Source organism: Mugil cephalus, chromosome 11 (genome assembly GCF_022458985.1).
Source record: "Mugil cephalus isolate CIBA_MC_2020 chromosome 11, CIBA_Mcephalus_1.1, whole genome shotgun sequence".
NCBI lineage: Eukaryota > Metazoa > Chordata > Actinopteri > Mugiliformes > Mugilidae > Mugil > Mugil cephalus.
This window is the reverse complement of record NC_061780.1, coordinates 20,642,930-20,666,131: the sequence shown is the minus strand read 5'-3', so window position 1 is coordinate 20,666,131 and position 23,202 is coordinate 20,642,930. Positions and strand designations below refer to the sequence as shown.

Here is a 23,202-nt window from a genome sequence, read left to right as displayed (position 1 = left end):
TATAAAGAAAATAGAAAATATTTCCTATACTGTATATCTTTTTGCACAGTATTTATTTGTACATATGTTCAGAAACATTATGCTTGCTTTTGCTGTTTGTGATTATTGCAATCATCCATCTACCTCCTACAGTCAATGTCCCTGTTCAGCAGTTTGCTTTGTGGTCAGCTCAATCTTACCATAGCTCAATGTTTTCAAGGAATTTCTGCAGAGGGACAGGGACGTAGAGTACTGACCAACAAAAATTATACCCTTGAAATACACGTGCAAGCGAACATGTTCTGAATTTAAGTTTTCAAGGATCGGGTGAAGTGCACACAAGTCCACTTCGAAGTCACGTTCCTCCACAGAAATCCTGTATTAACCAATAACAAAACAATATCCCTGATAGACCCGCATCATATTCTAGATTACAAAGCAGTTCATAATGTTTTGTTTCTTTCACAGAACTGTTAAATTCTTCAGCGTGTTAGATGAGCGTTGAGTGCCCCTTGGAGAAAATTAAACAATACCAGCGTTTGTTTCAGTAATATAGCCATTGCTTGGAGTCCATTGTAAAGGCTGGAGAGGCTGTGTCTTTTCCGATGACTGCAACACAAAAGCTGTTCCGTGTTTTGTGCCTGTTTTCTCCAATGCTAAATGAGACTATGTATATATAAGGCTAATCACACATAGCATCTAGAGGGACTTCCAGTAAAGCACTATGTTTGATTTCCATTGTTTGGATCATAATAGCCATCGTAGCCACTGGGTATGCGACAGAGAGACATGTGCAACACCCACTGTGATCGCAAATACTCCAGTGGCTGCATTGTGCAGCAGGAATTCATATTTGCAACCATTGTAAACAGATTACATCAACACAGGCTTTAGATAGACCATTTTTTAACCCTAAATCACCAAAAATCATCAGGCAAAAATAAATAACATATTCCAATAATGGGAAAAAAGGAAATAATAAAACACTTCCAACAAAATTGATGTCTTTCTGTAATTTTAAGCATAAAATACTGTTTTAGGTACTTAATTGGATGAATGCTCCCAAACTGAGACTGTAGTTCTATAGTGTCTGTAGACTGTATATTTGTATCTATAGACTGTAGTTCTATTGTGTCTGTTCCTTATTTCTAGTGTTAATTCACTTATTATCATATTCTGTAAATAAAGTGTATATAGTATATTGTGTTTTTTTCCCTTATATAGTATGTATGGTGTTGAGTGCCTGTCAATAACTGAGAAATTTCCCAGTTTGGGATGAATAAAGCATCTATCTATCTATCTATCTATCTATCTATCTATCTATCTATCTATCTATCTATCTATCTATCTATCTATCTATCTATCTATCTATCTATCTATCTATCTATCTATCTATCTATCTATCTATCTATCTATCTATCTATCTAAATACTCAACATTTATTCACTATATGAACACGGGTAAGTGGCTAAACCCAGTATATACAGGACTTACGCAACAGGATCTAGTGTTGTTAAGTCACTCAGAAGTGGTTTCACCTCCCCTTTTTTTTGCCAAAGAATGTTGCTAAGTAAAAAGGAACTCCAAACAAACATCTTCTCTCACTGACCTGAATGTTAAGCAGGGAAATATAAAGCCAACGGTTGTAGGAATATAACAAAACAAAACAAAAAAAAAATGCAAAAGCCATCTCCTTAGAAAAATTAATACTAGAATGTTTCTGAACTAACAGTAGTCAGCAGATATTTGTGAAATTTTATTGCCAGTGGAATTAACTGGAAATAGAAGCAGTGTTCCTTCTATGCCACCCAAAAGGAACACTGTTTATCTTTGGGCTTTCCCAGGACATGTCATGCGCAACAATCGTATCAAAGAGTGGAGAGATATAGTGAGATATACCATGATGGTCAAACAATAACACAGTCTAATAAATGATGCACACTTCACCCTCATTTCCTTTTTTACCAAGATAGATTGGGCAGCAATTAATTATTATACGCTCATGACATATCTCTGGTTATAATACAGTAAAGTTATGTTGTTTCTGAGAAACCCAGACTATTAAGTAGCTGAATTAAATTAAACTGAATTAAACTGGATACAGAAATGCATTCTCATACAATTTATTTTAGTTTGGTGTAAACATTTGGGCAGAAATGCGTGCGCTGCATGTCTGCACACGCACACACATAGCAGGTTACGTGTGTGCATGTGAGCATACCTGGAACCAACAGGTCAGCGTTGTCCAAGCTAGTTTAAAGATTAAACAGGTGACGTGCACATGAGACAGTGTATACAAAGCATTTCGAGAGACCTTCATTCCTGGAACGCATGAGTGATTCAGCAACACACATGTGTGGCGCTTCACTGTGTTAGCGCCATCCCTGTTCATATTATCATTAGAGTTGTCTAAATTATTTAAAAAAAAAAGACTATTTGTGAAGGCAACATGCACATTGCAACAGATTAGCTATTTAATGCTTATCCTTCTACTCAAATACTCTTTTCTATCTCATGCAGTATATGTGTGATGCTCTGAAGGTGGTCTACTGGGGTCCATACAAGGACACTGATTTGTATGCGTGAGAGGAGATGGAATCAAGCCCATAAAAAGTTATTTATTGGTTTACAGTTATTGCTAAGAGAACACAGTTGTCTCCCTCACTGAACCTAAACAGATCACGGACTAGACTCCAAGCAGCAGCCTGCCTTCTGCTGACTCCCTGATTGTGGCATGTGTGTGTGCGTCCTGATAACATCCCGACAGACTGGCCTCTGTCCAACCACGGGCAAACTCGACCCTGCTGTTTGATGTCGAGGGTTGGCTCCAGGCAGACCAAGCATTGTGTCCCAAACAATGAACCCCAGACCCACTGAACTATAAACATGTCCCTTTGGGGGCGTTTTCCACAGTTTCTGCACAGGAGACACCCAAAGTCAGGAAACCTGAGCCGGCTTTTCTAAATTTAGTAACTCCAAAAGCCTGAAATGCTGCTGACTTGGCACCCATCGTCGTCTGTCGCCTGCTCTAATAAGGTAATAATGCATCTGGAATGTCTGGGGTGGAGGTCTCGGCATTCAGGAAATTTGAAGTTGACTTAATAAAATGTTAAAATGCTTTTGTTAATTTTAAATGAAAATGTCAGCTCAGTTCTGGAGAATAAAGTCAGCATTAATGGCAAGCCCTTAGCAATGCACTTAGGATAAGGAATCACACAGTCTTGATATCTGTTTTTCACAGTTGCTGATATTGTCCTTAATCTGGAGGCTTCTAGGTGTTCAAAATAAGCGTCTGTATTGGTTAAGTGTAGAAGAGTATTAGGACTACCCATGAGGGAAAAATGAGCGGAGGTAGATCATGCACTTCAAGAAAAAAGGCGAAATGTTGAGAAAAAAGTCGACCATTTGACACTATAACAAAGCATACGGAAGAGTATTAGTGCCTATTTATTTATCTATTTAAATTTATCACTATTACCCGCTATTTCCGCTTGCACGAATGAGGCCACCTCTTCCACGCTTGTGTGATTTATTATTTATTCTACGGGACAGCCACAGTTTTGAGCACAGTCTCCTCAGTCCTAATACTGATAACTACATTGTGTCTGAGTGCTAAAAGACTGCGTGTTTGTTACTAAAGCCGAGTCCAAAATATAGTTTCACCACTTCATCTAACTGCCCTTTTTCCCCTCGACATTACATGTCGACTTTTTCTCATGGGTGGCCCTAATTGGTGTATTGATTGGGGCATTATATTTTGATCCAGTCTGCCTTGCTGCAGTACCCCGCTGTCCACCAGCTGGGGTCGCTGCAGCGTGTCTGTGTGTGAGGGAGGTTGGGAGGGTGACACTTCCGGTTCCTCTGGCAGGTCAGCTGACTCCGATGCTGCTGTCAGTCAGGAGACCTCACGAACTGTCCTGAATGGCAATTATGCATGTTGTCAAGCCGTAGAAACGCCACGGGAAGCTTTGTTTACACCGTTACCGGCCACGCTTTTAATACACGGGTGAGTGACAGGGTTGTACCTTAGCAATGACCCTGGCAACAACTACCTGCGTTGTTGTTGTTGTTGTTAGCCGAGCCAGCTAAGTGGCTAGCGGTGGCTAATCCCTGCTGGATGCTGCTTGACCTCAACCATCTTTTTTTTTTAAGCCGGCTACGGTTTCTTTATTTTACCCTTTAAATCGTATTTATAGATTTGCAGCGCTAGTTAGCACTTAGGCAGGTAGATTTGTCGAAACAGTGCCTTTAGGTTTAAAGCCATTCATTCATAGTGTAGCATTATTTTATCATTCAATATAGCATAATTTTGTTGTCATTATTTTAGTGGTACAAACAGTGTTATGGACTTTTTATTATAGCAGCTATTGTGTAAACACAGAAACTAATCTAATCTTAAGAGCTAAGCAAGTATGTACTGACTGTTCTTTTTATTAAAGGTTAAGGATAATAATAATAATAATAATAATAATAATAATAATAATACAGCAAGACTGACGACCTGTCCAGGGTGTACCTCGCCTCCCGCTCGATGATGGCTGGGATAGGCTCCAGCACCCCCTGTGATCCTAGTGAGAATAAGCGGCAGTAGAAGATGAGATGAGGTAATAATGCAGTACTCAGGGGTCTAAATCCTAATTTCCTCTCAAGGTTTATCTAGTTGCTCGAGTGCTGCAAACATGACAGAGTTTTGGTTGATCTCTGCACCTGGAGAGAAGACGTGCCAGCAGACATGGGACACAATGATGGCAGCCACCACACGCACCAACAACCTTTCCACCAACCACAAGTTCACCATTCCAGACCTCAAGGTTTGCTTGTGACTTCCCTGCTTCTCACTCTTAGTTGCTGGAGTCATTACATTGTGGCAATTCATTTATAAATCAGGACATGATTTTTTTTCTTTTCCCCCCTAGCACACTTTGTACTTCCATTTCCATCAAAAATTGTTTTAGATGCACGATAAGGCTAATATCATAGTTGCTCACCTGTATACAGTGTATCCGCTGTCAAGAATAAACTGATTGTGTGTATGGGAAGCAGTCTTTGCACAGATCCGTTGCCTGCATGTTGAAGCGCTGATTAGGTGCAGTTTTCGTCCAAAGAGCGGCTCGGCTCGTTTGGTTCGGTCTCTGTCTCTGTCTCTGCTGAAGGCGAAGTAACCCTGCTAACCTCACTGCTTCATGGGGCCGTGATGTGCTCCTGGAACTGTTAGCAATGCATGAGTGGCTCTGGACAAAGAGGCGCCATTCTAAGCACATAGGGCCCCCCGAATGTCACTGTAGGCTGATGGAGCCCCCCCCCCTCTCCCATTTCACTGTTTAAACACAACCCTGCTGACCCCACTTAAAAATGACCCACATCTCAGGACTGATGACTCAGAAATCTGATGTTTTCTTTTTTTTCTTTCTCAAAAACAGGTTGGGACACTAGATGTCTTGGTTGGACTGTCCGATGAACTGGCCAAATTAGATTCCTTTGTTGAAAGGTATGCACCCTACTGTATTCGAACTTAGCAAAACATTGGTTTTCTGAATTATCTTTTTCTTCTTATGGCTGTTTTAATTGCTTATGAAAGAAAATCAAACGTCCAACTGAGCCTCTGATGTAGCCCAGTTTGCCCTCCCCTAATCCCTTCACTTACCCTGTAACAATGAGGAATTTCACAGGGACCTGAGGCTAGTGAGTCTCGCAGTCTAAACTTAGCAATTTACAGTTGGGTGACACACCCGCATCTCTTTCTTTAGTCATATTTTTGTAATTTATAGTCTTTTGGAAACGTTGACATTCAAAACTCACATACTGCCATTACTGCCAGAGTTTTGCTTTGCTTCCTCTGTGGATATTTTCAAGACTGTGAGAAAGACCAACCTTGCAACATGGTTTCACTTGTTGGCGACAGCCTCTTTAATCTAGTTCCTCTTTGAAGTTTCTGTCCAGCATACCTCCATTAACTACTGAATTCATAGAAACCGTTTCCATTCATGTAGGTGTTTAAATCTTAGCCTTGAATGCATTGACTTGTTAACATTTGTCGTTATGTAGAGTAGAAGAAGATGTATTTTAGATGAGTTAAAAATAAGAAAAACTGGTCGGCGTGTTTTCTTATGAACTTAGCCATCAAATGTGACTTGGCTCTGAGTTTTTTCCATGGCTTTGCTGCCGCTTTGATGTGCTGTTGAACAGTGTGGTTAAAAAATTTTGAACTCTGAAAGTCTTCCAGATTATAAATTGCCTTGTCAAGAGATTACCTTAGCGAGGATGTGTGAAACTTTTGATGTGTGCGCCTGTTTGTGTCAAATTGGGGGGGATGAGGTCGTTGTGGTCGTGCGAGCATGAGCAGGGAGAATGGTTTTACAGTGGTTTTATGCTTGCAGTTTGTGTTGGCTCTGCGCGTTTTGATGTCTCCTCCGTGTTCACAGTGTGGTGAAGAAGGTGGCTCAGTACATGGCCGACGTGTTGGAGGACAGTCGAGACAAAGTGCAGGAGAACCTGTTGGCCAATGGAGGTACGGTGATGTTTATGGTACTTGTGTGTCCCGATTATATTAGTACAAAGTAAACGCAGCTATTAAGTGTAATAATACAAAGCAGGTTTAACCGGGGAGTGATGAAATTACCAATTAACAGCTTTTGATACATGCATTCAAATATTTTTCACAAACTCTGAGGAACAAAGAATGACAACTTTCAAAAACTTCAAAAGAAGTATTGCATTAAGGCAGAAAACAAAACAAAAAGTCTGACAGGTCTTTTGTTGTCTTTCTTTTTCAGTTGATCTCGTCACCTACATCATACGATTTCAGTGGGACATGGCAAAATACCCCATAAAACAGTCACTTAAGAACATCTCTGAAATCATCTCAAAGGTGGGTCTGTCAGATAGATCGGAAAAATATTCAAGTCACCATTTAGATTTGACAGGATCAGTGACTCCCAACCTGTGGTCCGCGGCCTGGTGGGGGGTATTGTAAGGTATTGCAAGTGGGCCGCCAAACCATTTCATTTATTATTTGGGTTTGGGTAACGCCAACACCATGACATCTTTATGTGATCCGCTGCAGTTTTTATTTTAAAAGGAAAAAGTCGACGCATGAGTGCAATGTTTTAATTTAGTTTCCTTGATGTTATTGCTTTTGCCTATATTGAAGTTTCATCTGGCTAGATCCGAACTGAATTTACATCATCTTTTATATTATATTTTGTTTATTTGTAAGCCTTTGGATTTAATGAGCTACTTTTGATATTTAGATTTAGTTTGGATCAGACATTGGAGGTCAGTTTAGTTATATATGAGAATTAATTCCTCCATTGTTGAAGGATATCGTTATTTATGAATCACTTGTTCTGATACGTGTGTGGTGCTGATGGACAGCTCCTTGAATAATTGATGTACGTGTTTGTGTGACAGCTCCTTGAAAACTGTAATACTGAAGGTGTTACAACTATTGCAGATACTGTATCAGCGTCTTGGGAGCTTCCGACATGTTTCTCCTGTATTCAGTTCAGTCCTTTATGTTCAGTCTTCAATAAAGAAAGTGCTCTTTGAACCCATTATATGGCCTATAAACTTTTGAGACTTAAAGATGGGCCCTGAGTTGTAAAAGGTTGGGAATCACCGCTCTACAGATATGTATTTTGTTGATTTTGAATTCTGACTACTAGACCGATCAAAGGTCTTACATTCTCCTCTGTTATTATAAAGTCTAATGCAATATGCTGGTCTGTTGACTATAAACATTTCCCACCATGTTTTGCAGCAAGTAACCCAGATTGACAATGACTTGAAGGCCAGAGCATCAGCTTATAATAACCTGAAGGGAAACCTGCAGAACCTAGAAAGAAAGAATGCGTAAGTAACTGTACAAATGGAGCCTTTAAGGAGAACTTTTTAAAAGGGAACTTTGTTGTGGTGTTTTGTTTGTCTTTGACCCGTCAAGTTTCAAGGATCACAGATTATGTTTGCAAGTTTTTTTTCAGTGTAGTCTGTAAAGTTACCGTGACTCTGAATTGCTTTGTCAACACTTTGGATGCACAGGGCACCTTCAGTGTCCGTGTTATTGTAACACTGTTGTGTGCCACTAGGGGGAGCCTGCTGACAAGGAGCCTGGCTGACATTGTCAAGAAGGAAGACTTTGTACTGGATTCAGAGTACCTCATCACTCTGCTGGTAGTTGTACCAAAGTGAGTGTTAATTCTCCAGTATTGCAGTTAATTAATAACAAAATGTATTGCGTGATTGTGTCTAACGCTGAGTTTAATGGTGCGTTTCTTTCAGGGCAGGATACTCTGACTGGCAGAAAACATATGAAACACTCGCTGAGATGGTGGTGCCTCGATCCACAAAGCAAGTCATGTCTTTTATGTCTGATTAATTAGATTAGAAACATGCTTTGTTAGTTTTGTTAATGTTTTATGTTTAGTGTTTAGAATCCGTCTAAACTGAGCTGATCATTACAGTTTGTCTCACCTTTTCTTCCAGTCTGCTGTATGAAGACAGTGACAGTGGCCTGTTCAGCGTCACTCTGTTCAGGAAAGCCATGGATGACTTCAAACACAAAGCCAGAGAGAACAAGTCAGTGTTTTTACATTGTGGGGTGATAACCACGCGCTGCTGTGTGTGTGAATCATAAAAAGTGTGAAAAGACGACACGAGAATATTAACCTTTTTGAAGAAGCCCGTCTGTTGAGTGGATATAAATAACTACATGAACAATCTAAGTTTGTCTCTTTATACAAAGTAATACATTTATGATCAGAGTTGATTTGTGTCCTCTCCATCTTACTCGTAGGTTCACTGTGAGAGATTTTCAGTACAATGAAGAAGAGATGAAGGCAGACAAGGAGGAAATGACGCGGCTTTCTACGGACAAAAAGAAGCAGTTCGTAAGTCAGACGGATGCTGTTTCTACTTTTCCATTCCTAGGTTCTACATTTTGTACGTTATGGACACAAATTTGCACACAGAGCAACCATGTGTTATGTAGAATGTGTCTAACAACTAAAACTTAGATATCAAAGCATCTGTTAACACGTAGTGAGAAGATCCTCCTCTTCGCTTTCTTTCTCTGTCTCATAAACTCTGTAATGTTTTCTGTAAGTTAAAACTAACTACAACTAATACTAATAACATCATAGTATTATGACATTTTTTTATGTCAGTCTTGTGCTGTTATGTACATTTAAGCTCAGCTCCCATCCCCTGTGGAGAACCAGATTTTTCCACTTTTCTGTGTAAGAAAAGTGTTTCCAGTCATCCTGAAACAAATTGAATCCAGCAGCCGTTTAAAAGTCGCTTCTGTAGCAGCCGGCAGCGCTCAGAAAACGCTGATGACGCACAAAACACTGTAGGAAAGCGTTTCTTGCTGCAGAAAATGCAGTTTGCTTCAGACGGAAAGAGAAAGGGTTCCATCCTCTAACATCCCAACATCTCATTTTGAGACACTTCATTGCAGGACTGCCACATCCAAAAATAGACATCACTGTTATTTCTCTCTGCAGGGTCCTCTCGTCCGATGGCTGAAAGTGAACTTCAGTGAAGCTTTTATTGCCTGGATCCACATTAAAGCTCTGAGGGTCTTTGTGGAATCTGTTTTAAGGTACCGAGCTGACAGCACAGTCCAAACATCGTCCATGAACATAACCACGAAGAAGCTGAGTCTTTATTACTTGACACAGCTTAAACCTCTTTTTACAGTCGCCCTATTTGTTTAAGCTTGTTTGCTTTCAGTGGCGCTCGCCGTGCTCATGTGATGTGTTTTTCTTCCAGATATGGGCTGCCGGTGAACTTTCAGGCCATGCTCTTACAGCCTAACAAGAAGACCATGAAGAAGCTGAGGGAGGTGCTCAATGAGCTGTACAAACATCTGGACAGCAGCGCGGCGGCCATCATTGATGTAAGCGTTTTGATAAGAATGTCATAGTAGTATTCAACCCAATACTGAAATGATAACACAGTCAAACTCGTCATGATCCAAGCACACGATACATCCTGAAGAAAATCCCATTTATCTAAAACACAAGACGTTTCTGGGAAATATGAAAACAGAACCTCCCACATTCACACTGCGTGACAGTTTTGAGTCATTAGTTTGGTCACACCGCAAAAGTAAACGTAATAACATAAACTAAATACAGTAAACCTTTGAGTGTACCATTGTTCTGCTTCCACTATGCAGTGTGACCAAACAGGAAAAGGAACGGCTGCTCATACACGGAATAACATCTATATATTTTTAAATGTGGATGGAGGTGAAATGTCATGTAAAATATTAAATCTTAATCCTAGGAAAAGTATTTTTATTTTGAGTCTGACACATAGTATTTCCACGTCTTTCTATAGTAAATGTTTACTGTAATGATAAGTGAATAATAGATTCGATAAACAAGATGTCATGTATGGATTATTGCTTTGGGGTGGACTCTGCTGTCTCTGCCACTCCTCCATCATTATCTGATATAACTGGTGCTCCCTCTAATGGCAATAGATGGTTACTGCACATGGGATCCCAACCAGGTAAAGGGCAGTATTGATTTGTGCACTTTAAATCGTAATAAAAAAGCAGTTAAAGCAAAGCTTACACTCAAAAATACAAAGTTTAATGTGAGGAAGCCATCTTTCCCACTCCTGTGAGAGAGAACTGGTCTTTGTGTGGTGCTTCACACTTTAAAAAATCCTGAAGATATTCAAACAGCTGCTTCTTGTGTTTCTTCTCCAGTCTGCGATGGATATCCCAGGCCTGAACTTGAGCCAGCAGGAGTATTATCCTTACGTCTACTACAAGATCGACTGCAACTTGTTGGATTTCAAAGCTTAACACTTTGCACCGCATTTGTCGTCGCGTTGGTTGCTGATAAAATTTTTTTTCCTGGGTCATACCTCCCTTTCTCTTCTCACGCTACCTTCTCTCCCCGCTGTCTCCCCTCTCCGTCAGCTGCTTGAATGACCGTGCTTGCATGTCCATTCCTTGTGGAGAAAAAGGCTCATCAACAAGCTTCTACCACTTTTACAAACACGGAACAAAAGACACTTTTTAATATTGTTTGTGTTTACAGTTAATTAAATCTTCTCAAGCTACGCAGATTGTTATAAAATATTGATGTGATCATGATTGAGAGCTGCATATTTACTGTGTGATTCCACGTGTGCTGGTGTGTATTGATAGATACATCATCATGCATCGCTGTTCAGAGATCTGTGTTTACATGCGGGCACGTCTCATTATTGTACCCATGGCAACGCTATCAGGTGTTTCTGAGACACCCCTGCACACATTGTGAAACAAAGATGTTATAGGAGTGTATGTGGTCGTCTGATGTCGTGTGTATTTTCTGTCTAAAAGAGATCTATTTGTGAACATTGTGTAAGCCGTTGATTGAATAAACATGACTGGTGAATAAATCACGTGTGACGGGTGTGAATTAAATCTGAAGGAAGCTACAGTTTTATATAGATTTTTCTCCCCTTAGATTTGACATTTCATCCAAAAAAGCAGAATATGTGAGGAATGGGACTTCATTTGAATATCATAGTGACGTGCATGTGAGATACATGACAATGAGCTACATTAGCACTGCCCGCAAGTGTTAATTAGAGAGAAACATCCTCTGTGAAGTCTTGTGATTACTCATGATCATCTGCAGAGCCGCGAGCAATTTCAAGGAAACTTCCTCTTTGCGTGGAAATCGTCTGGAATGCACATAGCTGCGAGACAAAAACTTGAATTTTCAACATGGAGGACAACTTTAAATACCAACAGTAGAGGGCAGCAAGTAAACGACACTCGTGTCCACGCGGATCCAAAATGAAGAGCTCACACCCTTTTAATAAAATGCAAATTCACATTGAATAGTGGAAGTATTGTACTTTTTTTATATACATTTGTGTATTTTCATCTCCATTTTTGTGTTATTTATTTTGTTAAATTTGGGGGAGCTGTGACCTAGTGGTCAGTGAAGCATAAATGTCACTATGTCCATGACTGAGGTTCCTTTAGCGAGACCCTGTAATCCCAAAAACTACTCCCCACACATCCATCCAGCATGGCTGCCTGCTGTGGTCACTTGAATGATTTAAATGCTTGTTGCATAACATTATGACCACCTTCCTAATATTGTGTAGGTCTCCCTTGTGCCTCCAAAACAGTCTGGACTCATCAGAGAATGGACATGGTCCTTCTGAGGGTGTCCTGGGGGGTCTATGGGCTGAGACGAGGCCCCTCTGGATCAGGATCAGGCTTGGTCCATCGCATTAAACAGATAGTTGATCAATTTTGGATCTAGTGAATTTTGAGGCCTTGCAAACACCTTGTGCTGTTTTACATTTATATATATTTTTTAGTTGTTCCTATGTCAGGCTGCATCCTGCTGGGATTGGCTGCTGCCATCATTGCTATGGGGGTGGGGGTGCCTGGTCTCATCCAGGTGGGTGGTACATGTCAGTAACCTCAACAGGAACGCCAGGTCCAAAAGTTTCCCGGCTGAACATTGCATTGTTACAAGATAGTCAATGTTATTTACTGTATAATTTTTTAAACCTTTCTACTGTTTTTTTTTTTTTTTAACTACAACACATGTAAATCAATTATTTTAAAGCACACATTACAGATAAATAAAATATAAATGCCTTAGAGGCAACACATTTACTTCTCCTTCACCTTATTTACTGTACTACTCCTCCTGGTCATAATGTTATGCCTGATCGGTGTATGTTCACAGTTTTTGTCCTTGGTGCCAGAGAAACATATTTTCATATTTTATTTTATTTTTTCACATAGATGAGCTGTTGCTGAATGAAACAATGTGTGTGTGTGTGTGTGTGTGTGTGTGTGTGTGTGTGTGTGTGTGTGTGTGTGTGTGTGTGTGTGTGAGAGAGAGAGAGAGAGAGAAAGGGAGAGAGAGAGAGAGAGAGAGATCATGTGATCAAGGAGTATGCTTGCAAGCTGGGTTTGAATCCACGCATACACACACCGTGCTTTCTACCATCACACAAACACACACCCGGGCTACTTATGCCTCTTGGTACCAAAGCCTGAACGCGTTCCCAGCCACCAGTGCGCTGCGTTGGGCTCCTTGCTGCTGCCGCTGCTGGTGGTGGTGCTGCTGCTTGCTGGAGGAAGAGGGCAGCATCCATGCCTCCAGATTGCCTCTCACACGTCGGCCTGGACCTGTTCTCGTCATCGGGCCTCTCGCGCTGAGATAATGAAAGGATGGCCGAGCTGCGATGCGGCGGGGACCACAGTGGAGGGCTGACGGATGCTGCTGCGGCAGCGGCTCGCCGGGATGAGCAGCAGCAGCATCATCACAACACGATGAGTTCGCCGGAGGAAGCCGGAGCGAAGGACCTGTCCTTGGATGAGATCCTGAGGCTTTACAGCCAGCCCATCAACGAGGAGCAGGCATGGGCGGTGTGCTACCAGTGCTGCAGGACGCTGGCGAAGGAACACCGGAGCAGAAGGAGCTCCGCCGCCTCCGCCGCCGCCGCCACCGCCACCGCCTCCGCCTCGACCGGAGCATCACCAATAGCGGCTCCGCAGAAGATATCCGGACCGGAGGATGTTAGGATACAGAAAGACGGGTCTGTGAGGGTGGAACACCGGGGCTGTGAAGGTAAAATATTATGTAAGACCAAAGCTTCTTAGATCTAGGCCATCACTTTCCTTTACAAATAATGATGTTGTATTAAAAAATGAATGCAAGATAGCCTTTCAAATCAGTATAGTCCATCCATCTAATCTAATCTAATCTATAGTCCACGTATTATTTTAGCTCACGTGTGAATGTTTTCCCCTGACCAGGTGTTTAATGCGCGTCTCAGGATTACTTGAGGCTATAATTCTCAGCAAGATAAACACATCCAATAGTTCAGGCTCCGTTGCACATGACCTGATCACTGATACACAAAGGAATGCCATCACAGACCCCTACTGCTCTAAAGCCCTGTTTTCCTCCTCACGGGAGGCACGTGTCTGCACATCATGTGGTTTCATCTTTCATTAGGATTCTTCTCCTCTCAGCCCGTTTTGCCACTTCCTATCAGATCAGCCTGCTCGTTTTATTATGCCTCATCTGATTGAGGCATGTGATTACGGAGCGCATCATGATGCCCATGGTGTGCATGGATAGGAGAGGACAGACAGGGAGTGATGCTTCATCCCCTGCTGAACCCTACTACCTGAGATTTTGGAGCCCATAAATAATGCACTATTTTTATTTCATATATATATATATATATATAAATAAACAGTAAGGGTCCTGCTGATTTGGCTGGATTTCTGTTGCCAAGCTGAAAATAGCCAGAGACAGTGTAGTGGGGCACCACTGTGATGTCAAAAGAAAAATCTCTCCAATATCCTCAAAATGTCCCTTAAGGCATTTATAGTGTGTCTGTGGTGTCGTGTAGCGCTCTAATACTGACTTTATTAGTCTGACTTTTAGTCTCATTTTGGGAATAGTTACAGAAGCTGCAACAGTTTAAATATGCAACATGGATTCAAACCATTTTGTGGGTGAGTCTTTGAACGATATAGATGAAGGCCACTTAAACAAAACATGTTATGGTGTATATCGGCATACATGAGGCCGTCTTGGCATGTCCATCATCTGCTGTAATTACATTTGCTCACAGTTTGAAGAGCAGACTGACTAAATGCCTATATTCGCCTGTCTCTGTGTGATGGACTACCTGAGGGCCCGAGAGACGCGCTCTTATCTCCGCTGCAATGTACACACACATTACACAACGCTGCTGAGTCAATCTGAGGCCTCTGATTCAACAAATTCACTGCATACAAATACACAAAGGTAATTTGAAAGGCACAGCTGTTAAGATGATGAACATCGTGGCCTCTGTGTCTATATGGTTAGAATGAATGGGCTATTTTTAGCAGCGCGGACTCAACCATTTTAGAGGGGCATCCTTTTTTTTTCTCCCTCAGTTGCTTGTGTAACGTTTTACAATTGAATGTTTTTTTATTTTTATTTGCTAGACATCCTGTCTTTTTTTTTGTTACAGAAATATTTTGTTGCACAGGCCAGTGTGATATATTTGCTTGGATGATGTAGACTAAATTCTTTTTAAATCTAGAGAATTGTGCAGAAGAGGGACAATACACTGATCAGAAACAACATTAAAACCACTGGCAATAACATTGACCACATTGTGTCAATACAGTGGAAAATATTTGGCATTTAGAAATGTACCACCCACCTAGACCAGACCAGACCAGACACCCCCACCCCATAGCAATGACACTCCTTGACGGCTGCAGCCATCCCCAGCAGGATGCAGCCAGACACAGGCACACACACACATACAAATGGTTTAGGAACAACCAAAAAAACAACATGAACAGCACAAGGTGTTGATCTGGCCTCCAAATTCACTAGATCCCAAACTGATCAAGTGTCTGTGGGATGATCCACAGAGGTCCCTCCCCTCAACCCATATCACCCAAAGGCCTCCCCACTAACAACAAAGGCCATGTCTATACTGTGATGAGTCACAACTGTTTTGGAGATCTACACAATGTTAGGAGGTCATAATGTTGTGGCTGTGCCTTAATGAGAAGGAGAATTTATTTACCTTCAGTATAACAGATATTTCCATCACTGCTTCAAACAGAGCTGCTCTAAAATTACAATACATATGAAAGTTTTTGGGGTCCTGTGCTTCTTCATTAATGACCTAATGACCTGTGACTTAAACATTTGTTTGAAGACTTATATAATTCCCCCATTGCAATAAACAGCTATTCTACAGCTATTCTATGTATGTATGTGTGTATATATATATATATATATATATATAGTAATAATCCTACTGTGCCCCAAATTATTTTGGTGTTTATTTGCAAACGGAGTGCGAAACTGAGATCAGATATGAAGTTCTGACTTCTGGGGACGCATTTTAATGCCAGGTGATCAGTCTGCCCAGGTCGGACATGGCCTAGAGCTTGTTGTCGGTCATGTCCACACAGAATTCTTTAACTCAGCAGTTATCTGGGGCACCTGACACGTTGTATTATAGTTGAACCCATCCTGAATGCGGGACCGTTGAATGAACCTTTGCAAATGTCTCTGGGTCCTGTCTGTGATAAATACATTAAACCTTTAAGACCTGAACAAATGCCTGCGCATAAAAAAAAAGGAAAAAAAGCATGCAGTATTTGAATTACCATAAATCACCGATGGACAGCATTGAAAGAGTGGCCACCGTGAGTGGCACAAGATCGGGGAGCCCCAGGAGGAGAGAGATGTTTCAAGGAATTTGCTAGTAAAAACGATGTTAGTTATACCCTTGATATGTCACCAAGGTCTTCCAGACAAAAGCACAACTTCCCAGTGTTCAGCCACACTTGGCTGAACAAATGTGAATGTTGTCAATAGTGCAAACCATTGTGAGTTATGGTAATTCAAATACGTGCTGCTTTCAGGTTTTGTGGTACCCTCTTTTAGGATTTTAGGATTCTATGGTAGCATATTTGTTTATCTGCTTACCCCGGTTCCCACAAAACACGCACTTACATACCTACGATTTGTCACCTTACGGCAGCGTGGCCTTCACATCTGCTGATGAACGTTGAGGTCATGAGATGACGTCAGAGCTGTTGGGATGCCGCATTACTGTGCGTTACAACACAAAACAGCCATTTGTTCAGAGGGTCATCTGTTCGCAGGCTGTTTGTTCATGAAGTAAAAGCCAGTCTGATGTAGCCCGCAGAAACGTTGAAGTGGGTCTTCTTTTTGAAGGGAGTACATTCATGCGACACGGCCTCTCGGGAAGAGTTCTGTCGTCACTAGTCACATGCTACTTTAGCTGATAATTAGAAATGAAACAGAGCTTTTATTAAAACTGGTCTAGTTTCCATGATAATAATTAGAGCACACGGGCCCTTAACAGAAATTAGTTTAATGAGAAAGTAAATATGTAGTCTGTAAAAAGCTACAAGGGGAGCTAGACATTAGAGAAAACTACTTTATAGTATAAATTAACATTCATACACAGTTCATACTTTAACATGGACTATTTTGTTGTATATTCTTGTTTTAAACTAACTTAAATGTGCATCAATCCGAGGGTAAATATAGAACTATGTCTTTCAATGATTGCTAAAAACTAAAAAGTTGACAACGACTTTGGGAAATAACCAAGATAAAATAAAAAAAACATCTATTTGTTAGTAATTTTTAAGATATTCAGATTCAGATTCAGAAAACTTTGTCCCCGGGGGGCATTTTAAAACACATGTGAGTAGCATGACATGTAAAACAGGACAAATACACATTATGTGCAAACACTGACATATACACATGTACTGTATGATCCTTGCATTTATGCTAGTAGGAATGAATGAATGAATGAATGAATGAATGAATGTTGTGTCTCAAAGAGTCAGAAAATATTGCAAACCTGTGCTATGAAGCTGAGAAACGTTAACCTGTTTTGTTCCTGTTATTTGTGTCAAAACACTACATCTTTGGTCTACAGGTTGTTAAATCCACAATTTTTTTTAACAAAATCCTCACTGTTCTTTCTGCATCTTACATTTAGTATCAGTGACTTATCATCTGAAATTTATTGAGTCATTCGGCGGTCCGTCCTGAGTCATATCATTAAGCCGTTATATATATAGCCAGTAGCTACACTATGTTGCCATACGTTTATGTGCAAGCTTCTTGCTGAGGTTACTGTAACGCATCTTTCTTGTTTCTTTGCAGGTAAATACAGCCCTTGCACGACAACAGAGGTGAGTAACTCCACTATAATCCTGTGCTAGTTGTTTTATTTCGTCCTCAAATGTTGACAGAGATCTGAACAATGTGCCGTGACTGAGAGATGAAATAAGGGAACGTTGCAGGATGAGAAAACCGAGCCGATATACGCGATTATACGTGTTTTCTGGAAAGGATCCAATCAGTCAATTAGTGAGGTATTTACGTGGCTGGAGATATAACGGCCGGCTTAACCACAATGACTTCCTCTTTAAATATTTACCCTCCGCGGTTAATTACATTAGCTAGTTACGGTAAGTGCAGACTGCCCATCGCATAAACGCAGATAGCATTCAGACTAGTGAGCTGGTAGGAAACAAGATTATTTCAAGTGCAAACAGTGTCAGATAGTGGTGCGGTTGAAACTCTCCTAAATCATGCATGTGTGATGTTTTAATCCCGATGTCTGTGATACAGCTGCCGTGACTTCACTGCTGCTTGAACTAATACCTTTAACAAATGAAACAAGTTGTAATGAAAGACAAAAAAGGAGCAGCAGAACAAGTACCAGTCAATAATGGTCTAATTTTGGGAGGATTGTTTTTCAGACTCTCTTGTTTCCATGTGCTATTAAGACAAAGGCAGTACGAACAGTATGTACGTGTGAATACGTGGATTAGACTTTCCTGTGATGCAAAATGTTTGTGGGATGCAGCAGCAGCGCCTTGGCAAATCTTTTGATGTAAGCAAACAAGGACTCACACACAGGCCGCCACTTTTTAAGCCAACATAATATGAGATTTTCTTAAATCTTTCTTAAATACTACGAAATAGGCTTTGCCTTGCTTTCTTTCAAGGAGTCAGATGAGGAAACTAGACAGTCAGCCTAGGTTAACTTATCTGTCACATGGGAGCGGCATAGTCAGCTTTCACTCTGTATCATGTTTAATGTGTTCTTGAGAAAGCTGCAATTAAGCGGCTTCTTACGGTATTCACAGCCAATGACAAGTTACAGTTGAAGGCAAAACATGACATGAGAAGTTGTGTACAGAACCTGAGTGGTGGCAAGCACTGTCCTCTAGAAGCCATTAGGGCTGAAAGAAAAGAAAGAAAAATAAGCCTGGGAGCCAGACCAATTTACCCAGTCCACTTTTTTTGCTTTGTGGTGAACCTGATTATGTTTTGGCAAAGAATCAAATCAAAAATCTAATTATTGTGGGTGCCATATGATATATGAGGGACAGAAGAGTAAGAGCAGCATAATCATGCAAGTCATCTGAACGCCATGGAGGTCGATTACAACAAAATGTCTCTGATTGGTTGCTGGACCATCCAGTTGCATTCACAGATGTACAGTACTGTGCAAAAGTTTTTTTTCCTTATAGGTAGACTTGAACAAATTCAGGGATTTTACAGGATCATAGATGCAGTGGTCAGCCAAGGAAAAACATATCAAGCTTATTTCCCTTTGATATCGGAAGATGTCCAGTAGAGCCATCAGCTCAGACCTGGCAGAAACCAGTGGGACCCAGGTACACCCATCTATTGTCTGGAGAAGTCTGGCCAGAAGTTGTCTTCATGACATGGAAACAAGGCCAAGAGTCTCAACTGTGCATGAAAACATAGGAACTGGGGTGCAGAAAAATGGCAGCAGGTGCTCTGCACTGATGATGTGAGGAGGCTGGTGAGCGTGAACCCAGCAGCAAAGAAGGGAAGCAACGGTACAGAATCCAAAATCCAAAAATCTTTAATCTGAACAAGGCAGCAGGTCATACACGGCAGGATAACAAGCAGGTAGGAGCAGGCAAAAAAATCCAAAATCGAGGAGAACAGAACAGGTCATACACAACAGGCAAAAACAGACGTAATAAGATGGCTGGAAAGCAAAGACTCAAGGGTCAAAGACAATCTGGCAGAGAATCAACAGTGGTGTGGGCTTAAATACACAGGGGGAACAAGACACAGGTGAAATCTCTATCACTAATCACTAATCAACTAAGGTGGGAGAAGGAACAAAGAGGGGAAGTAAAACTGACAAACACAAGGAAGACAAATCTTTTCAAAATAAAACAGGAACAGTACAACAAAACAGACTCTGACAAATATTTGTCTGTAGCAGAAGGCAGTTTGTGAAGAGCGCTACAATAACAAGTGTCTGCAGGCAACAGTGAAGCATGGTGGAGGTTCCTTCCAAGTTTGAGGCTGCATTTCTGTAAATGGAGTTGGGGATTTGGTCAGGATTAATGGTGTCATCAGTGCTGACAAATACAGGCAGATACTTATCCATCATGCAATACCATCAGGGAGGCCAAATTTACACTGCAGCAGGGGAAAGACTAAAAACATGCAGCTCCCAGCTGGCTTCTCTGATTGACTGGTTGGAAATATCACCCAGCAAGACCTCCTCTTTGTTTCAGACTTAATTAAAGGGCTTAGTAAAATTGTCCCTCCTTCACACTAAACGGTGCCCCTGCATCAGCAGCTGTTAATGACATATGAACATAGCTTGTGAAAAGATACAGTATGGTGTTATTTATTTATTTTTTTAACTGGTACTGTAGATCGAACAGTTGTTTTCCTTAAAGAGAGCTCTTGTATGTCACTCAGTTAGCAGATGTTTTAAGAATATTTATTGATAAATGTTCTTCTTCTGGAAGTTTATTTGGGTTATGCTGCACATTGTATTTCCTCAAAGAGTTGCAATAAGGGATGAGTAGTCAGTGAGTAAGTCATGATGCACATACACGTAAAGTCCGCTGTAGAAGCAGTGAATGTGAAACAGTATAGACAAATCCCTGCTAAGCAGCTTTGCACCAGAAATGAGTTCTCACAGTGCAGTGTGCGGCAGAATGGCAAAACTGATAAAACTACGAGCCAGTCAGTGGGGTGGAGTTGCTTGACGTTTGGCAGCATCAAATGCATTCTGCTAGCATACAGTGTGGAATTAGCCCAAAGCTGGATGAACAGGGACACATGTGTAGTCAAAGCTGATGCACATTATGGCGAACTCTTGCAAATAATGTGGCTGTGAATGTCAGATGATGCTGTTTTTTTCATAGCCAATGAACCGGGTTCATCAGTGCAGCATGCTGCAGCATAACGTTCTTTGTGCGGAAATCATGTGGTTAAGTTTACTGGAAAAAAAGGAAGAAAAAAAAGGAGGAGAATCAGGAGATTTGTATGCAGTCACTCAATTCTGGGTGTTGATTTTAGCGAGGAGTTGGTCGATGACCCCTGTACACTTGCTTGGTCCCGTGATGTCTCCGACATTTGTGGATTATGCTTCATCACATTCCCCTCTGTCAGATGTTTAACTGTGCGTGTCCTGTTCTGTCTTAACTTCCCTAAAGTCTGGGAAGGGATTAGGGTTTAACGCCACGTTCAGTGTTTAAAGTAACAGGAAAATTCATTCAGGAGTTGTTTCTCAGCTGGTGTAGCGTTCATTTGTGCTCCACAGAGGACTTGTGCATGCATGGAAAAAAAAGAGGCAAGAGGTGTCTTGATGTTGAAGGTTCTGTTCTGTATGTGAAGACATGTAAACTCCAGATCTTCCATGCCAATGCCTGTGCATTACGCTTTAACATAATAAGCATTTAATGTACTGTATTTAGTATCCGATTGTCTTCATGATTAAGTCAGTTCTTTGCTTCCAACTTCCAACCAATGTGTTCAGTTATAAAACACACAAATGTTAATATTAGTAGGAAGCTTTACTCATTAAATAAAAATGTATTTCTCAACTCAGATCTCCAGGTTAGATTGTCTCTACACTTATTTGAAAGTGACCTACAGTTTCTAAATGGGACAATGCAGTAACAATTTAGGCATCACAAGCTTAGCATGTACCTTTGCTAGAGATACAACTGTTAATTTTAATTGTCTCTGTGCAAGATACTTCCATCTTTTTGATGTAGTCTTTCTTTTTTTCTCCTTTAAATGTGCACATACAGTCATTTTAGCCATCTATACCTCTTTTAAGACACATGTAATCATGATGTATGAAGTACTAGAGGCTCCAGTGATGCAACATCTGTCAGGCTAATGCTACAATCCAGGCCCAAAAAAGATTAGATGCATGGGCATGAAACTGTGCTGAGATATCCATGGTCTTCATTGGATATATCTTAATGATTTTGGTGAACTTCTGACTAACAGTGTTCTCATTAAACTTAGCCCCTACTGTGTGTTTTATACTCATTAGCACAGGTTAGCAGGCTAGGTTAAGTGAGGGTGAACATGGTAAGCATCAATATGCACCATGTTGGCATTGTCATTGCATGCTAGCATTTAGCCTAATGTCTTACTTGTAAGTACAGCAGCACACATTTCTGCATCATGTGGCTAAAACTGAGCAGTCAAGGCTTCAAGACATCACATGTTGTATTTCAGTGTGTTTTTCAGTTATTTGACTAACGATGAAGGAGAAGCTGGAGCGATGCAACTTTTTTATTTAGGAGCGATTAAGCGGAGAAGTCCTCATGAGATTCGCATTTAAAAACACAGGATGGATTTGTGAAACATAAAAATAAATAACACCATATGAACTGGTTCTAATCCTAGATGCCATCTGTTATTGTCAGAAATAAAAGAATCTGAAATAAGGTCGTTCTCAGCACAGTAATCTTAAGGTTTGTTTCAGTTTCTTTTAACTCCACGTTGCTCAATTCCTGATTTTTCTGGATCCACTAATGAGGAAATATAAATGATATAAATCCCCACATTGTTTCCACAATCCTTTAATTCGAACCAGTTTACCAGGTTAATCATGGCATTTCTTCGCTGCTTAGCTGGCTGTGATAAATGAAGGGTTTTGTACACTGAGAGTCGATCTAATACATTTCAGACTGTTTAGTTGGCAGTTTGGCCACACAAACCCACACACCTAGCAAAGATGTGATTCACAGTTTCCAATAGCTGATGTCTCGTTGCCATTTTTACCGCCAGGCTCCTGAACATGTGTGGTCCTCCTTAGTTTAACATCACTTACCTAAATTTCACTCGATTTTGTAACATATTACAAAGCAGGATTGCCAAATATGCATTGAAATCCAGTATTAGCTGCAAGCCAGACCTACTTCCACCAGGGGAAACTTTGGTCTGGAGCCCCTCCATTTGGGACTGATTATGCCCTGGCCTAGAAGTACCCAGAAGACCGATCAAATAATTGAGGATGGACAGAAGGGTAACATGATGTGGTTGCCCACATTATCCGAGTGTTTACAACCAATCCAAATCCAAATTGCAGTCTCATATTCAAATAAGAACTGAGTCTGGCCACCTCAGGCTAGATGGAGATGATTCATTAAGAGCTGTATCAAGACCTCAAAGGAAACATGACTTTGGCTTCTCCTGATTGGGGGCTTGTAGGGTTGGGTGAACACAGATGGAGCAGATGCGTCGTGCTGCTTGTTTCTCTCGAACATTGGGGATGGGAAATGTACAGGAGTTGTTCCTAGGCAACCAGAGCAAGGCATGTACACAATTGTTGACGAGTCCATCTCTTTAAATGTTG

General features: G+C 40.9%; 2 protein-coding genes across 6 annotated transcripts in view; both read left to right on the top strand.

The window, feature by feature from the left end:
• Positions 1-3,830: 3,830 nt before the first annotated feature.
• Positions 3,831-11,379, top strand: LOC125016926 (V-type proton ATPase subunit C 1-A-like). The gene is made up of 13 exons (XM_047599693.1): positions 3,831-3,985; positions 4,630-4,790; positions 5,400-5,467; positions 6,402-6,487; positions 6,753-6,847; positions 7,739-7,830; positions 8,064-8,162; positions 8,257-8,325; positions 8,461-8,553; positions 8,771-8,864; positions 9,480-9,577; positions 9,748-9,874; positions 10,697-11,379. The coding sequence occupies exons 2-13, from the start codon at positions 4,659-4,661 to the stop codon at positions 10,793-10,795; spliced, it is 1,152 nt and encodes a 383-aa protein (XP_047455649.1). The 5' UTR covers positions 3,831-3,985; positions 4,630-4,658; the 3' UTR covers positions 10,796-11,379.
• Positions 11,380-12,925: 1,546 nt separating this feature from the next.
• Positions 12,926-23,202, top strand: part of LOC125016660 (protein spire homolog 1-like) — a 35,991-nt gene continuing 25,714 nt past the window's right edge. For all 5 annotated transcript variants that reach the window (XM_047599284.1, XM_047599285.1, XM_047599282.1 and 2 more), the window contains exons 1-2: positions 12,926-13,586; positions 17,697-17,725. In XM_047599284.1, coding sequence (XP_047455240.1) covers positions 13,187-13,586; positions 17,697-17,725 — 429 coding nt within the window. In that variant the 5' untranslated portion in view covers positions 12,926-13,186. The remainder of the gene's footprint in view (positions 13,587-17,696; positions 17,726-23,202) is intronic.